Source organism: Pelodiscus sinensis, chromosome 3, assembly GCF_052426305.1.
Source record: "Pelodiscus sinensis isolate ZL-2025 chromosome 3, ASM5242630v1, whole genome shotgun sequence".
Classification (NCBI taxonomy): domain Eukaryota; kingdom Metazoa; phylum Chordata; order Testudines; family Trionychidae; genus Pelodiscus; species Pelodiscus sinensis.
In genome coordinates this window covers 105,935,636-105,950,195 of record NC_143054.1, presented here as the reverse complement: position 1 = coordinate 105,950,195, position 14,560 = coordinate 105,935,636, and the positions used below count along the sequence as shown (strand labels likewise).

Sequence of the window (14,560 nt, the reverse complement as noted above, 5' to 3'; positions counted from 1 at the left end):
TGCAGTGAAAGACAGCTGGGGTTGTCCTCTAACCCCAAAGCATCCTGCATACTGAACTCCCCACCCCCAGCACAAAGATTTAAATGAAGAAAAAGAAAACTTATTTGAGCTAAGGACCTGTGCAACGCTGGGTAAATCTTCTAGTACGGTACTAAAATTCTTCTTGCAAGAGTCACTAGTAATTTCTTTGGGTATGTCTACACTTGCACCCTCTTTCGATAAAGGGATGCAAATGAAGACATTCGAAATTGCAAATGAAGCCGGGCTTTAAATATCCCGTGCTTCATTTGCATATTCGCATTATGGTGCTATTTCAAAATAGCGCCATAATGCGAATATGCAAATGAAGCACGGGATATTTAAATCCCGGCTTCATTTGCAATTTCGAATGTCTTCATTTGCTTCCCTCTATTGAAAGAGGGTGCAAGTGTATACATACCCTTCTTTGCCAAATGCATGATCCTCATCTCCGTACACATTTTCTTGATCCATCTTCCACATTCTTAGTGTTAACCAGCTACTTTTTGATAGTCTATTTCTTGGGCTTTCATCTTGGGCTTTCATCATCTAGTTGATGTCCTCTTCTTTCATTGTCTCAAAACATATACTACCAGCCTTTTCAGACAGAAATTGTCATTATTATGTGCCCAGTAAGTGGGATACAAAGTCCCCAACTGGGGTCTCGATAGGTGCAACTGCATTACAAACAAGAAGTCTGATCATCTCTGATTTAATATCACTCAAAGCCACCTTTGTCCAGATTTCTCTCTCATTCGGTCTTACTCGCCTCCTCATCGATATCCTACTATTTTCTTAAATATAATCTTTTAATCTTTCTTAACTCTTCTCCCCAGCTCCCTATCCATATATCAAATGCATAATCTAGGAGATACTGATTCATTTTCTTCCTTTCTTAATATCCAGATCTTGCCATTTCTAATATTTCTAAAATCTGTTTCTTCCTGTGGACTTCCGCTGATCGTATCACAGTTCTTTCCACCTCACCCTTAAGAATTCCACAGCCTCCTCCTTTAGTACAGAATTTCCTGCATTCAGCAGCTAAGGCAGTCGTCCTTTCCTGTGCTGTGACATGGTCAGAATCCATTTTTTGGCTCCCTGTCACTTTCCAAATAAAGTTCAAGTGCTCCAGTCTAATTTTTAATGCTCTTCCCAAATCCGTCCTATCTACGTCTGTTTCCATTGCTTCCCTCCTTTTCCCACTTTTCATGTTTTGTTTGTTCTTGCTTTTCCTTCTGAAGTGATATCAGTCTTCTACCAGGTCAAGCATTGTCATTCTCTATCTAATTTCTCCCCAAAACGCACTTATTTTGCCTTGATTTCTTATAGTGACTTCCATACCTATTGTTTACTCTGCCTTCCTTGCCCATGTGGACAACTTCTTACTCAGTATTTTGAAAATTAAAATTTCTGAGGTTAATTTGAAATGTGGTTCATTTATTTTTCCCTTAATTAACATTTTGCTTGACTATCTTCAATTTAGTGCTACAGCTATTGAAATCTAATATGCAATTTGGGGATTTTAACTTTCATCCAGCCATAATAAAGTCTGAAATAGTCATTACTTTTAAATGCAGTGTGTCCAATAGCTATTTAAAGATAATAAATTAAGCTTTATAACAAAAACAAACAAACAAACTTGTACTTACTCCTAATACACCAGAGATTTTGGTCTAGTTTAGTCTGAATTTATTGAAAAATTTGCATTCATTTTCAATATTAAACCATTCAAACCACAAGATCAGAACATATCTGCACAATGTCTCAGATTTAAATACTTTTTTCAAATGTGCTAAATGAGAATTTCTACTCAGCTTGTCCATGTACTCATGTGTGATGCTAAATGATGGGAGGAGTGCTTTTTTAAAATTTTATTAACACTATGGATCTCAGAACTGTGATCAGATTTTAAAAAGTACATGCGTTTCATGAATTTTGAAATCTCCAGTAACTAAGCAAAATTAAAACAACATTTTACCCAGCACAGCAACAACATAAGTTAAGCATATTGAATCAGGCTTTATCAATTTCAAGTTTCTACTCCAAACTGCTAAAGTAATAGTGCTGTTCAAAATGGATCCCTTAAAAATAATGTAAAAATATATTTTAACCACTCTTTTTGTAGTAGTGAATGGCTAAATCACTTTTCCTCAAATTCTTCCTGAAGTTTGAATAATGAAAATTTCAGTTTGAAAGCAAAATACATATGGAAAGCCCCTTAAGCAGATGCAACATTAGTTACACATTTCTTCTCTACGGTACTGTATATAGAACCTGTAGATATTATTTACTTTTCAGTAGTGCCTAGATAAATATAATTTTCTAACAAGCAATACTATACTCCAGGTAGTGTGCTTCTTAAGGATTACTGACTAATGATCTAGGATCTAAACTCAAACTGTACAAGTATACAAAGAAATTTTCATTTTCAACTTGTTGATCGTTTAGCAATTTTAAAACTAGAAAACATGTTTTCAACAAAGTGAAATATTTATCCTGATAATTAAAGATAGTACTGTATATTAACAGTATTAATTGTACACAGAAATAACATTTTATATAGATTTTAGAACACTGAAAGCAGTACTTACCATCCAGTAAAGTTTCACTACATATTTTCCATAGCTATTGTACAGGGGCATGTGTCCCTTAATAGCCTTGCATAAGGCATAAATATGCTCCCATGGCTTCCAAGAGAGTGTAGGCATTTCATTTGTGTTAATTTTACCCTCGTTAGTTAAAACATTCATATTATAGATCCTCCAGACAGCACAAATCTCACTTATTATCCATCTCATTAGCTGAAATGACAGAATTTTTCTTAAAGTTAGCTGTTTTTCACTTCTTACATTGCACATTAAGAAAAAAATCAAATAAAGTTCAATTATATTAGAAAATGCAAAGCAATTTCAAATGTTAACTGAAAAGCAAGTCTCATGGAAGAGTGCATTAAAATTAATTTATTGAAGGATTTATTTTTATCAGCACAAATATTCTTAAAAGTCATGCATACTATATGGCACTTAGTTGTATGTACAAATCCACAAAGCTTCATGAACATGACAACTGCTAATAGACATATTAATTCATGCATGCCATCAACAGCACATCTCATGTCACAATTGTGTTGTTTCAATAACAGTATGGGTGGGAAACTATAAAGTGAAACCAATGGGGGTCTAACGATTAAAAAGCAAACAAGAAACTATTCTTACTCTGTACTTATATCTAGTAGGATGCATTAATTATAGTGCATTTCCAGGAGGCTTTTTGCTGCATTTTTATTTTTTAAAGAACATTTCTGTAATCAAACATTCTACCAAAATACAAAATAAACACTTCACTGACCAGTCATGATTCACCACCATATGAGAGCTACAAAAACTGACACTAATCACAGGAGAAGTAGCCTAGAACTTTTAGGAAATCTGAATGCTGGCTGGAGTAATGGATTATATACTTCACTAATGATCATAAGTGACCTTTTGTGGTAAGGAAGTATTTCATTATTATGCAAGACATAAGTCTATTGTTCTGCATTTAAAGGTTAACCGATTACATGATTTGGCAAGTTAAACCCTCCTTTTTATCTTACTCAAATACAGTATAAGCAGTTCAATAGGTATATTAAATTTGTCTCTTTTATAAAATAGTTTTCTTGCCCTAAAACGATTTTCATCAATGTGCATAGTAACAATGATACATGAAATATGTAAAATGTAAATTGTTAAATATGTACGTATTTAAATTTTTATTAATATTTCAGTCCATTGTGTTAGCCACATTTAAAGTCAGTAGCTTTTGTTTTGGAGTTCCACTTCCCTATTCTCAATTAGAGACAGGCTCAACCAAAGGAAAAAAAAAGACACGTAATTTATTTTGAAATCATAATTTTAAGAGTTTAAGAGTTTCATTCCCACTCTGTCCCACCTCCTGTGCAAGATATGAAAAATAATATTTGTTCCTCGATGACCTCTCGAGGTCCCTTCCAGTCCTATTATTCTATGATTCTATGATTCTATTCCTGTACTGGATGTTGTTTATATTTTTTATAAAATGTAAAAATATCACTCTTTTTAAAACAATTACAGTACATATTTTCCAAAATAATAATGTTGCCATACTCTGTTCTTTAAGGAGCATATCCTTTCTTTACATTTATAACTAGCCTTTCTGACACACCGACATGGATGGCTCATACTAACCAGTACCTAACTGAACTCCCACTCTTGGCCTCTTTTCTATATGGTGAATATTGTACACTAAAATGATAAATATTTTTCACCACTTTTAGATTTCATACGTCTTTTAAACTTACCCTAAATTTAAGGATCTTTACTTCCTTTTCTAAATACTAGTTCCCTTTTAGAATTAATATACAGGCAGTCCCCGACTTACGCGGATCCGACTTATGTCGGATCGGCAGTTACGAACGGGGCTCCCCCGGAGGACACGGACTGCAGGACCTCGCGGTCCTGCCGCCCGTGTACTCCGGGGCTTTCTCCACATCTCCCTGGTCTGCAGACCAGGAAGACGCGGAGCAAAGCCGCGGGGGGGGCCTCGGGGAAGCCGGCAGCGGGACAGCCCAGACGCCCCGCAGCTGTCCCGCTGCTGGCGTCCTCAGAGGCTTTGCTCCCCGTCTCCCTGGCAGACCAGGGAGACTGGGAGCAAAGCCCTGGAGGACCCAGGTGGCGGGACCGCGGTGCGTCTCGGTCCGCCGCCAGCGTCTTCCTGGTCTGCTGGGGTGGGGGGGGACGCAGCTAGTATGCACCCCCCCCCAGCAGACTAGGATTTTCTCCAGACGCCTGTGGCAGAGCAGCTGGGGTGCTGCCGGTTGGTCCCGCAGCGCCGCTCTGGGCCCTACTGGACCAACCCGGCAGCACCCCAGCTGCTCTGCCCCAGGCTTCCTGATTCAGCCGCTGCTGGTCAGTTTCAGCAGCGGCTGAATCAGGACGCCTGGGGCAGAGAAGATGGGGTGCTGCTGGGTTGGTCCAGTAGCGCCGCTCCTCGGTGCTACTGGACCAACCCAGCAGCACCCCTACTGCTCTGCCCGTCCCCAAGTCAGCTTCTGCTGAAACTGACCAGCGCTGACTACAGGAAGCCCGAGGCAGAGTTGCTCTGCCCCGGGCTTCCTGGAATCAGCTGCTGATCAGTTTCAGCAGCAGCTGACTTGGGGACGCCTGGGGTTCTTAAGTTGATTCTGTATGTAAGTCAGAACTGGCGGTCAGTTTCAGCAGCGGCTGAATCTGGACGCCAGTTCCAACTTACATACAGATTCAACTTAAGAACAAACCTACAGTCCCTATCTTGTACGTAACCTGGGGACTGCCTGTACATTAATTTTTCATGCAAGTATTAACAAATCTTATTCATAGTCTGCACGCTTACTTTAAAAGAACCACATTTTACTCATCAGCCTCCCATTGTCTCTATATTTGTCTCGTTTCTATGAATGGTTATCCATTATTATATCTGTTTGATTCTAATAGGAGACTGTCCATCACCCCTAAGTGGGCTCACCCATTCGCCAGGCTGTAGGGTAGAGTGTAGGCAGCTCTGCACTCCCAGAAGGGGCAGAGCCTTGGGTGAAAGGTAGCTGGACCTCAGCACTGCCTGGACTGCTGGACCTCAGCACTGCCTGGACTGCCCCATATTGGGGCTTTGGCAGCAATATAAAACGGCCCCTTTAAATTGCTGGACCCCAAGGCAGTTACGCCTCCCCCTGCTCCCAGAAATAGTCCTGGTCATACTTCCCTCACACCACAGGATTTACTAGGTATGTTAGATATTGATTAATTCAATAATCATGTAACTGCATCTAATTTTAGTGGTTACATGATTATTCAGTAGTCTGCGGGGGTAGAGCCATCAGTTAATGCACTCAGGCACCACTCCTAGGAAGCCCCCTGCCATTTTTGATACAGAGGCAGCAGTGCGGATGGCAGGTAGGAGCCGGTCCTGCTACAGACAGAGGCTGCTCCGTGGCAGCCTCCCCTATCTTCCCCCCTCATGCTGCTGCCTCTGATGAAGGCAGCAGTGTGGGGAAGAGAGGCAGGTACTCCACAGAGTTGGTGCTCAAGGGGAGCTGGCTTTTAAGACAGCTCACCGTGAGCAACAGTTCCTGCCTCTCCTTCCTCCCTCTGTGGGAACAGGAGGCTCCACCAGGGCCGGATTAAGGAATGGGCTAGCCGGGCAGCTGCCCGGGGCACCAACCTATGGGGGCGGGGGGCGCCTGATGGCAGCTGTAAGGGGCGCTAGCTTCCATCAGGCACCGCGCACCTGGCTCCCGGCAGCCACCCTGCAGCGGCCGCCCGGGGCAGGGGCCGCGTTAAGCCCTGCAGCACCGGCCAGCAGCCTTCCCCCAATGGCCGCGGGGTCCTGCAGTCAGGCTCGGCCTGCCCCGGGCTGCCCGCCAGTGGCAGTAGCCAGGCTGGGCTGCGCCGGGCACATGCGTCCTGCTGCCGCCAGCTCCACGCGCCCTCCCCCACGTGCCGGCGGGGCCGCACATGTGCCCTCCCCCTCATGTCAGCACGGGGGAGGAGGGAACCACGCATGCACCCTCCCCCAACCCAGGGCGCAATTAACCTGTCTGCCTGGGGAGCCGGAATGGCTCGGTCTGGCCCTGGGCTCCACAGAAGCTGATATCCATTGACAGTTGGCATGAAAGCCTGTTTCCTGCATGTACTGGCTCCACCAGCCCCCCTCACGCTCCATGCTGCTGCTGTGTATCAGAACCAGTGCTAATGGGGAGCTACCTCCTTTCCCCCTTGCTGCCTCTAACAGGATTAACTAATAAGCACAGGTCGACTACACGTTGATATCCCTAGGTTTTACTGTAGTTAATTTCTCCTATTGATGGTCTTTTTATATCACTAATGCTGAGAGATAAGTGTTTAATATTGACTACATACCTCACTACCAAGTATGTGTTCATTTGCTGAAAAAAGGTCAAACCAGTTTTCATTTTTCACTATTACAGGAACCTGCAAGAAAAGAGGTTTTAGTTGAAAAGCATGAGGCTATATTCACTGAAAAGAATAAAAATCCCCAAAGTATATTGAAGTGTATAAATTCTAGCAATGTCGGTCATCACCTGCAAGACTTGCAAATTCAGTATTTCTTAAAAGGAAAAATAAAATCTTCAAACCCAGAGGGTGTTCAAAATTTAAATTAATCATTAAGTTGCATTAGGAACTTAGTTAACAATTGATAATTACCATACATTTTCTATGTCCAATGGACAAACATTAATGTGCTCTTTTCACTGCACAACATTCATATACAACTAAGAACAACTGAAAACGAATTTTAGGGGTTAATTTAGGGTCTAGTAATTTTTAGCTCTTTCATGACAGACAAAATAATCTCAAGAAAAAAAACCTGCCTCATTCAGTACAAGCGGAAATGGCTGTCTATTAAAACACACACACACACACACACACACACACACACACACACACACACACACACACACACACACACACACTATAATGTACTACAGATGCTAAAAAATAGGATAGATGTGCTGACAGACCTGCAAGGGAAAGACTGTTTAGATTATATTTGGCTCTAGTAAATTTCTCATTTTTATGATTATCAGATATTGTAATTAAAAAGATAATACAACATAGATATTTTCCACCCAACATATTAAAACCCATTTTGAATCATTTGGCTCTAAGATATCTGTTGTTTTGTAATTTTGTTTTTAAAAACAAATCTTCAGGACTGCTCCTGTTTCCAATAAAGTCACTGTGAAGTTTGCCACAGTATTCAATAGGCATTTATTTGTATAACTGTAACTTAGTTATTTACAAAGATTCAGACATCTGGGCCTGAGTCACCATTAAAGTAGAATACATGCTGATGATCCACTTAGCAAACAGACTATCATTTTGATCTCTATTCATTTTATAATTTATGCATTGTGAAAATATCCTTTCAGAGTAAGATGATTTACAAATGATTACATTTATTGTTTTCTGTAACCATACTAAGATCCACAAGATGACTCAATATCCAATTAACTTGGAGTCACTGTTGGTATCACTCTAAACTTAACAACAATGCAATTACCGAAAAATTCCAGTTTTGTACAGTCTCTGTCCAGTATATGGTAAATGCGGTTTTAAAAAAAATTATCCAGAAGCAGTGTTTCCTCTGAGAAAATGTATGGGAAAATAGATTGGTTTCTTGTGGGATTTTTTTAAAACACATTCAAGCATCATTAAGTTGATTACTACTAAACACTTGATGAAACATGCATCTGACGAAGTGGGTCTTTGCCCACAAAAGCTTATGCTCCTACACTTCAGTTAGTCTATAAGGTGCCACAGGACTCCTCGCCGCTTTTGCAGATTCAGACTAACACGGCTACTCCTCTGATACTTGATGAAACAAGACACTTTACTGTCTGACTTCAAGAAATGTACTTCAGTATATAGCAAATGACACAATTTGTGCTAATGTCATGGTTACAATAAGAACCTTTTTCTATAGTGAGAAATTAATGGATAGTTCCAAAATAGACAAACATTTGTTCCTTTCCATTTGAGGCCTGGTTCTTCACTTTCTACTAGCTTTTCAAACATTTTAAAGTTTCCTAAGAATGAGTTAAACAGTGCATAGTATATTCCTAACTATTTTCATCTCACAGTATTCTCAGGAATCATTTGAAAAAAACCACATTCCATTTCAGCAGCTGTTCCAGCTCCATGTATTGACAATTTATAACTTCACACTATCATAAAACACAAGTGTACTTTGTTCTAAAGTGTGTCTCTTCACTAGTGTGCTTTCTCCAAACAATGTGTGCCAGATTATGTCTTCACAAGAGTTCAAATTAAAACAAACTATACATTTAAATAATCACTAACTCAGTTCTGACTTCAATCTTTAATGCTCCAAAGAAAAACACGTGCAATCTGGGCTTTAAAAAAAAAAAATCACCTGATATGAATGAAGATTTCACCAGGACACTAACTGGGAAGATTAAAAAAAATATATATATATATTTTTTTAATTTAAAAAAAAAACACACAACACAGCACACCCACAAGAAACTATTACCCATGCATACAATCAGAATTGTTTGTTTGCTTATTTTAGAGTAATTTGGCAATAGCAGATGGGAAGATGGCAGTGGAAGTCTTTGGAAACAAACAAAACTGTTTTTATTTCTGATTGCTTGAATCTTCTCTTACTACTTTATATATACACATACCTTCACCATATCTTTTCTGTTTCAGCCACATTTAACACTAACTACATAATTTTAACTGTTTTTGATCTCTTGCTGATTATAACAATGAAATTAACTATAGCGCTTATAATAATTTTAGCAATTTGACACTAAATTAAGGTGATCAAAACCAAAACAAAAAGTTGTTAAAATAGGAAGTGCATTAAATGCTTTACTAATTGCACTGTGAAAATGGATGTTATAGTTGAAGGATTTTATACACATATAGTTTATTGGTTTCTGGCTGTCATATTTTTCAGTCCTTTAGTTACCACAACTCACTTTATTTTTGGCAGTATTTATCATGCAATCTTTTGCCCCTGTGAATTTCTTTCCACTCCCACCCTCCCATTAAAAATTTAAACATGAAACACACTTACTGCATATTTAATAAAAATGAAACTGACAAGCTGACAAGTAAAACTGACAAGACTGAAAAAGCAAGAGGGGCAGGGAAAGTGCTTTAAGAACCTTCATATTTCAAATGGAACAAAACAGGGAAGAGGACAGTTAAATTTAAACAACAGCAACAGATTTTCACAGTTGAAGAGCACATCGCTTTTGACATTGCAAGCAGATTACTTATTTGTTTTGGTTCTGATTTTGTAACATCTGAAAATAATTAAAGGAATTGTGCACAAATAAAAAAATATTAGATTTGTGTCATCCAAACATTGTCAAAGATACAGACAAATTATGTAAGCAGCTCAAAGAAGTAGAATTTCTGAAATGGGAAAGCAAGGATAGTATTTTATTATGGGTACAATCATAATCTTAGATCAGCATAGCAGATTTCTACTTCAGTGTTCTGCTCAAGTAAAACCATAGTCTGAGCAGCTCATGTGAGAGAATCAGGATCAGATCCTCTGGCCCCACTGCTACTTTTCCAAAACTTGTTGGTATTCCTAAACGGGAGAAAACAGCTCAGGAACAATGGCCTCTCAAGAGAACAAGAAGGCATATCTCCCTACAAGCTTAATGTATGGGAACCTACAGGGGGAAAAAAATTGGAGTTTTGTAAATTTACAAGAATGGGTAAGTAATTGCACTTATGCAGTTAATCTTTTCTGTTCAGTGGTGACACAACTGGACAAACAGTAACTGAAGCAGAGAGGTTTTTCTGTTCATGACTTTGACCATGTGCTCCTCCCGAAACAATTCTTTGTCCTGAGAATTTGCTATATCAATGCATTGCATTTTTTCATTAAACGTTACTTTAAATTTTTTATGGTCACATGGGTGTGATGCTCTGACTTGGGTTCCCTCCAATTTGTTAAGTGACAAGACACTACTGCACAGTTGTCTGGTAGTATGTGAACTTTAGTACACTGCTGGGAACATGGAATACAGGAAGTTCTAACATGTTTCATCTGTCTCAAACCATTCTTTCTCCATTGTTTTTTGAAGGCTTTGAATGCTGACTAAGTTACCTGTTCCAAGAATGTCTGCAGCTGACAAGTCTACAAAAGAATGCATTTCTAAAAGGTCTGAATTCAACCACTCTGCTGTTATAACAATTGTGGCTGCTACTAACATTGCAGTAATCAAATAAATTACAGTTTTCTTTTCTCATAGGCTATGTCTAGACGAGGTTTTCTGGGGTCCTGGAAGAAAAAAAAACAACCCCCCCCCAAAAAAAAACCAAAACTCTGCCATGTCCAGGGAACATGTTCACTTTTTTTTAACAGTTTCCAAAAAAGCAGGCGTGTTCTTTTGGCATCCCTGTATTCCTCATAAGGAATAAGGGATGTTCTGAAAGAGGAGTTTTTTCCAACATTTGACCCCATTTAGACGGGTAATGTGTCGGAAAAAACCTCTTCTGAAAAAACAAGCGGAAAAAGGTATGCAAATTGCAAACCGCAATTTGCATATATTTTTCCAGAAAGAAACCTGCAGTGTAGACATAGCCATACAGACCAAGCAATGCATGTAAAAAGACAATACAATTGGCTTCATTGGAACAAGTCAGAGTAAGGTGGAAGAATATAACTCATACTTGTTCTCAACAACTTCTCACAAAAATAGCACTGTAATGGGGTGGAGTAGGCCCAAAGCACCCTGCTGGAGGCCTTGCCACACCCAGCCTCAGGGACAACAGCAGAAAAGAGGTTCTTCAGGCAGACTACAGTGGCTGCTTCTGCTGCAGCCAATCAGGGCTCAGCAAATTGATATAAAAGAAACAAAATGCAGGACAATGTAGCACTTTAAAGACTAACAAGATGGTTTATTAGATGATGAGCTTTCGTGGGCCAGACCCACTTCCTCAGATCAAATAATGGAAGAAAATGGTCACAACCATATATACCAAAGGATACAATTTAAAAAAAATGAACACACATGAAAAGGACAAATCACATTACAGAACAGAAGGGGGATGTGGGGGGGGGGGGGGGGAAGGAAGGTGAATGCCAGTGAGTTAATGATATTAGAGGTGGGGAAGGGGAAATGTCTGTGAGTTAATAATATTAGAGGTGATAATTGGGGAAGCTATCTTTGTATGGTTGTGACTATTTTCTTCCATTATTTGATCTGAGGAAGTGGGTCTGGCCCACGAAAGCTCATCATCTAATAAACCATCTTGTTAGTCTTTAAAGTGCTACATAGTCCTGTATTTTGTTTCAGCTACACCAGACTAACACGGCTACATCTCTATCACTATTCTTGATATAAAAGAAGTTGCCAGGCCAGGGCCTGGCAGTTCCTCACTGGAGCTTGACTCAGTCAGACCTAGGGATTGACTGGGAGGATAGCAGCATCTTGGACAGCTCTGAGTATGAGCTGGACTTCAGACCTGGTTGAAACCCAGGTCCATTGGCTGAAGACTAGCTGTAACAGACCACAACACTTTTCAGAACCTTGGACAGGGTGCAGGGAACACTTGACCTCAAAGCCCAGAGAAAGGGCTGGACGGAGCAGCTTCTTGGGGAGGTGGCCCAGGAAGTGAGACCACAGTCATACTTAGCAGGCAGCTGCTACTTACAGGGTCCCTGAGCCAAGAGCCAGAAAAGTGGGTGGGCTTTTTGCCTGCCCCCACTTCCAACAGCTACAAAAAAAGGGAGATAAGAAGCGGCCTGCTCCCAGGTGACCAACCAGGAAAGCCATCTGGGACACCTCCAATCCCAGAGCCAGTTGGGTGAAGATGCTGAGGACATGCCTTTGGCCACAAAGGGTGCTCATGAGAAGGTGAGCCCCTTCATAAGTACACACAAACTTTTGGAGTTTTTGTCATATGAAAAGTACTTTGCCAGAAAAACAGAAAATCAGTTTTTTTAATCTAAAATTCGGATTGCTGTAAGATCTTGTCTCTACTCTTCTGAATGGTTAAAACACATGCTTCTTACCTTATTCGTTAAAAATTCATGTGGACGTTTCCAGGAATTCACTTTTAAGGAAGGTGGCAATTCAATCTTCCCTTCAGGGTCCTCAAAGACGTGCTATATAAAATATACATTACAAAAATTGAACAGTTGTTTACTATACAATTGGATCTTCAAGATTTAAAATGCTTCATTGTACATGATTATTCATTGGGAAGAAAATCATACATTATGGTATAGTGAAGTGAAAGGACAGTTATTTAGCAATAAGTAAAGTTCTCAGAATATACTGTGTCTGCAAAGTCAAAATTAAAGATAATGAGAGCTGGACAGAGTCCAGCACATTGGGTGCTTGCAGTGATTAGGAGGATACTCAACCTGTGTAGCTTCTACTGCCAGAATAACACATGAGTAGATCTCCCATTTTTTCCCTGGAACCTAAGGGTATGTCTACACTCGAGAGAAGATCAAAGCTGCTGCTGTCAATCTTCCAGGGTTCAAATTAGTGAGTCTAGTGAGGACACTCTGGTTAATGCTGGTAGTCCTGCTTCCATGAGGAGTGAGGGAAGCTGAAGGAAAAGTGTTCTCCCTTCGACTTCCTGCAGCATGCACAGCACCAAAAGTCAAGTTAAGACACTTTGACTTCAGCTACGCTATTAAGGTAGCTGAAGTTGCGTATTTTAATTCAACCTTATCCCATAGTGTAGGCATACCCTAAGACTTTTTGGTCTTTTATTGCTTCCCCTTCAATCCTCATTATTTAATTCCTTAGTCTTTTCTGTCTTCCAGAAAAGCTGCTGGAAGAGCTCTATCCTTTATTCTGGGAGTAAAGTCCACACAGTCTGACCAACATTAGGCAGCAAGTGCAAAAGGTATTAATTCATAATGTTTTCTTCTTACAAGAATCTCATTGTTCCAAGGCCAAATGCTTCTTTACAGCTGCCATGATTACATAAGAGTAATTGAGTCCAGTCCCCTGCTATCATATAATCCCATTCTTAAAATTGTCAAGCTCCACTTAAAGTAATGGAGGGAATCCTATACTAAGATACTACTAAATACTACTAAAACTAACATTAAGCCCCAAGTTTTCTACCTGGAAAGCCTAAAGTTAGACTCTAAATCTATATTTAGACAGAATTACACTAGAGTCTGTGACTACCGTGGGAGTTGTAGATATAATGGGAGCTATGAGTGCTCAACATCTGAGCCTCAGGCTGTAAAATCAGGTGCAAATTAGGCCAAAAGTTTGAAACTTCTGTGGCTACCTAATGAACAAGCACCCATGTAAGAAGTTTGACTAGATTATTCTTATCTGTATTAATGTGGCTTCACAGCAGGCAAATCCATCAAATCTCAGTCAGGATTAGAATAGCATTAAAGTCAGAGACAAGTTGTAGTTCTTCCAAATTAGCTGTGTCCACTTTGCACATCCTGCCCCTCTCTGCCTCCAGACCTAAGATTGCAGAGGCTGATTCAGATGTGGGGCACTTGGTATTTTCCACAGAGAAGAGAAAGGGGAGTATTAGGGCCCCAAACAGGTTTCACCTCGTAAACAAAAAATATATGAAGGGAAACTCCTGCCTCCTTATCCCATAATTCACATAAGGAACAGTGCTGGGCAGCCAAAGAGAAATATTTTAAATCTAATAATTTATTAAACAAATTTATAATCCCTATGAAGAAACAATACATTAGCAGAGAAATATTTTAAATCTAATAATTTATTAAACAAATTTATAATCCCTATGAAGAAACAATACATTAGCAGATCCATTTAGTAAGGAGAATGGGGCCCACATGTAATTGTTAACTCAAGTTATGATCATTAACAAATAGTTAAGACTATAAGATTCACATAATACTCAGGGAATCATGAGCCCTTAGGAAAGCCTATTTTTCTGTGTTTTACACAAACATAATTCATAATTATATTTCCAGCATTATTTATACTGTTACCAAGGGTACAGAATGTCTAAAAGTG

The 14,560-nt window shown here is 39.7% G+C and overlaps 1 protein-coding gene across 3 annotated transcripts in view; it reads right to left on the bottom strand.

The window, feature by feature from the left end:
* Positions 1 to 14,560, bottom strand: part of ADGB (androglobin) — a 242,408-nt gene that overhangs the window by 205,554 nt on the left and 22,294 nt on the right. For all 3 annotated transcript variants that reach the window (XR_012902706.2, XM_075924379.2, XM_075924378.2), the window contains exons 3-5: positions 12,601 to 12,693; positions 6,930 to 7,001; positions 2,610 to 2,819 (exon numbers count right to left, since the gene is read on the bottom strand). Coding sequence is in view for 2 of the 3 variants with exons in the window: in XM_075924379.2 (XP_075780494.2) it covers positions 2,610 to 2,819; positions 6,930 to 7,001; positions 12,601 to 12,693 (375 nt within the window). In the remaining variant the exon portion in view is untranslated. The remainder of the gene's footprint in view (positions 1 to 2,609; positions 2,820 to 6,929; positions 7,002 to 12,600; positions 12,694 to 14,560) is intronic.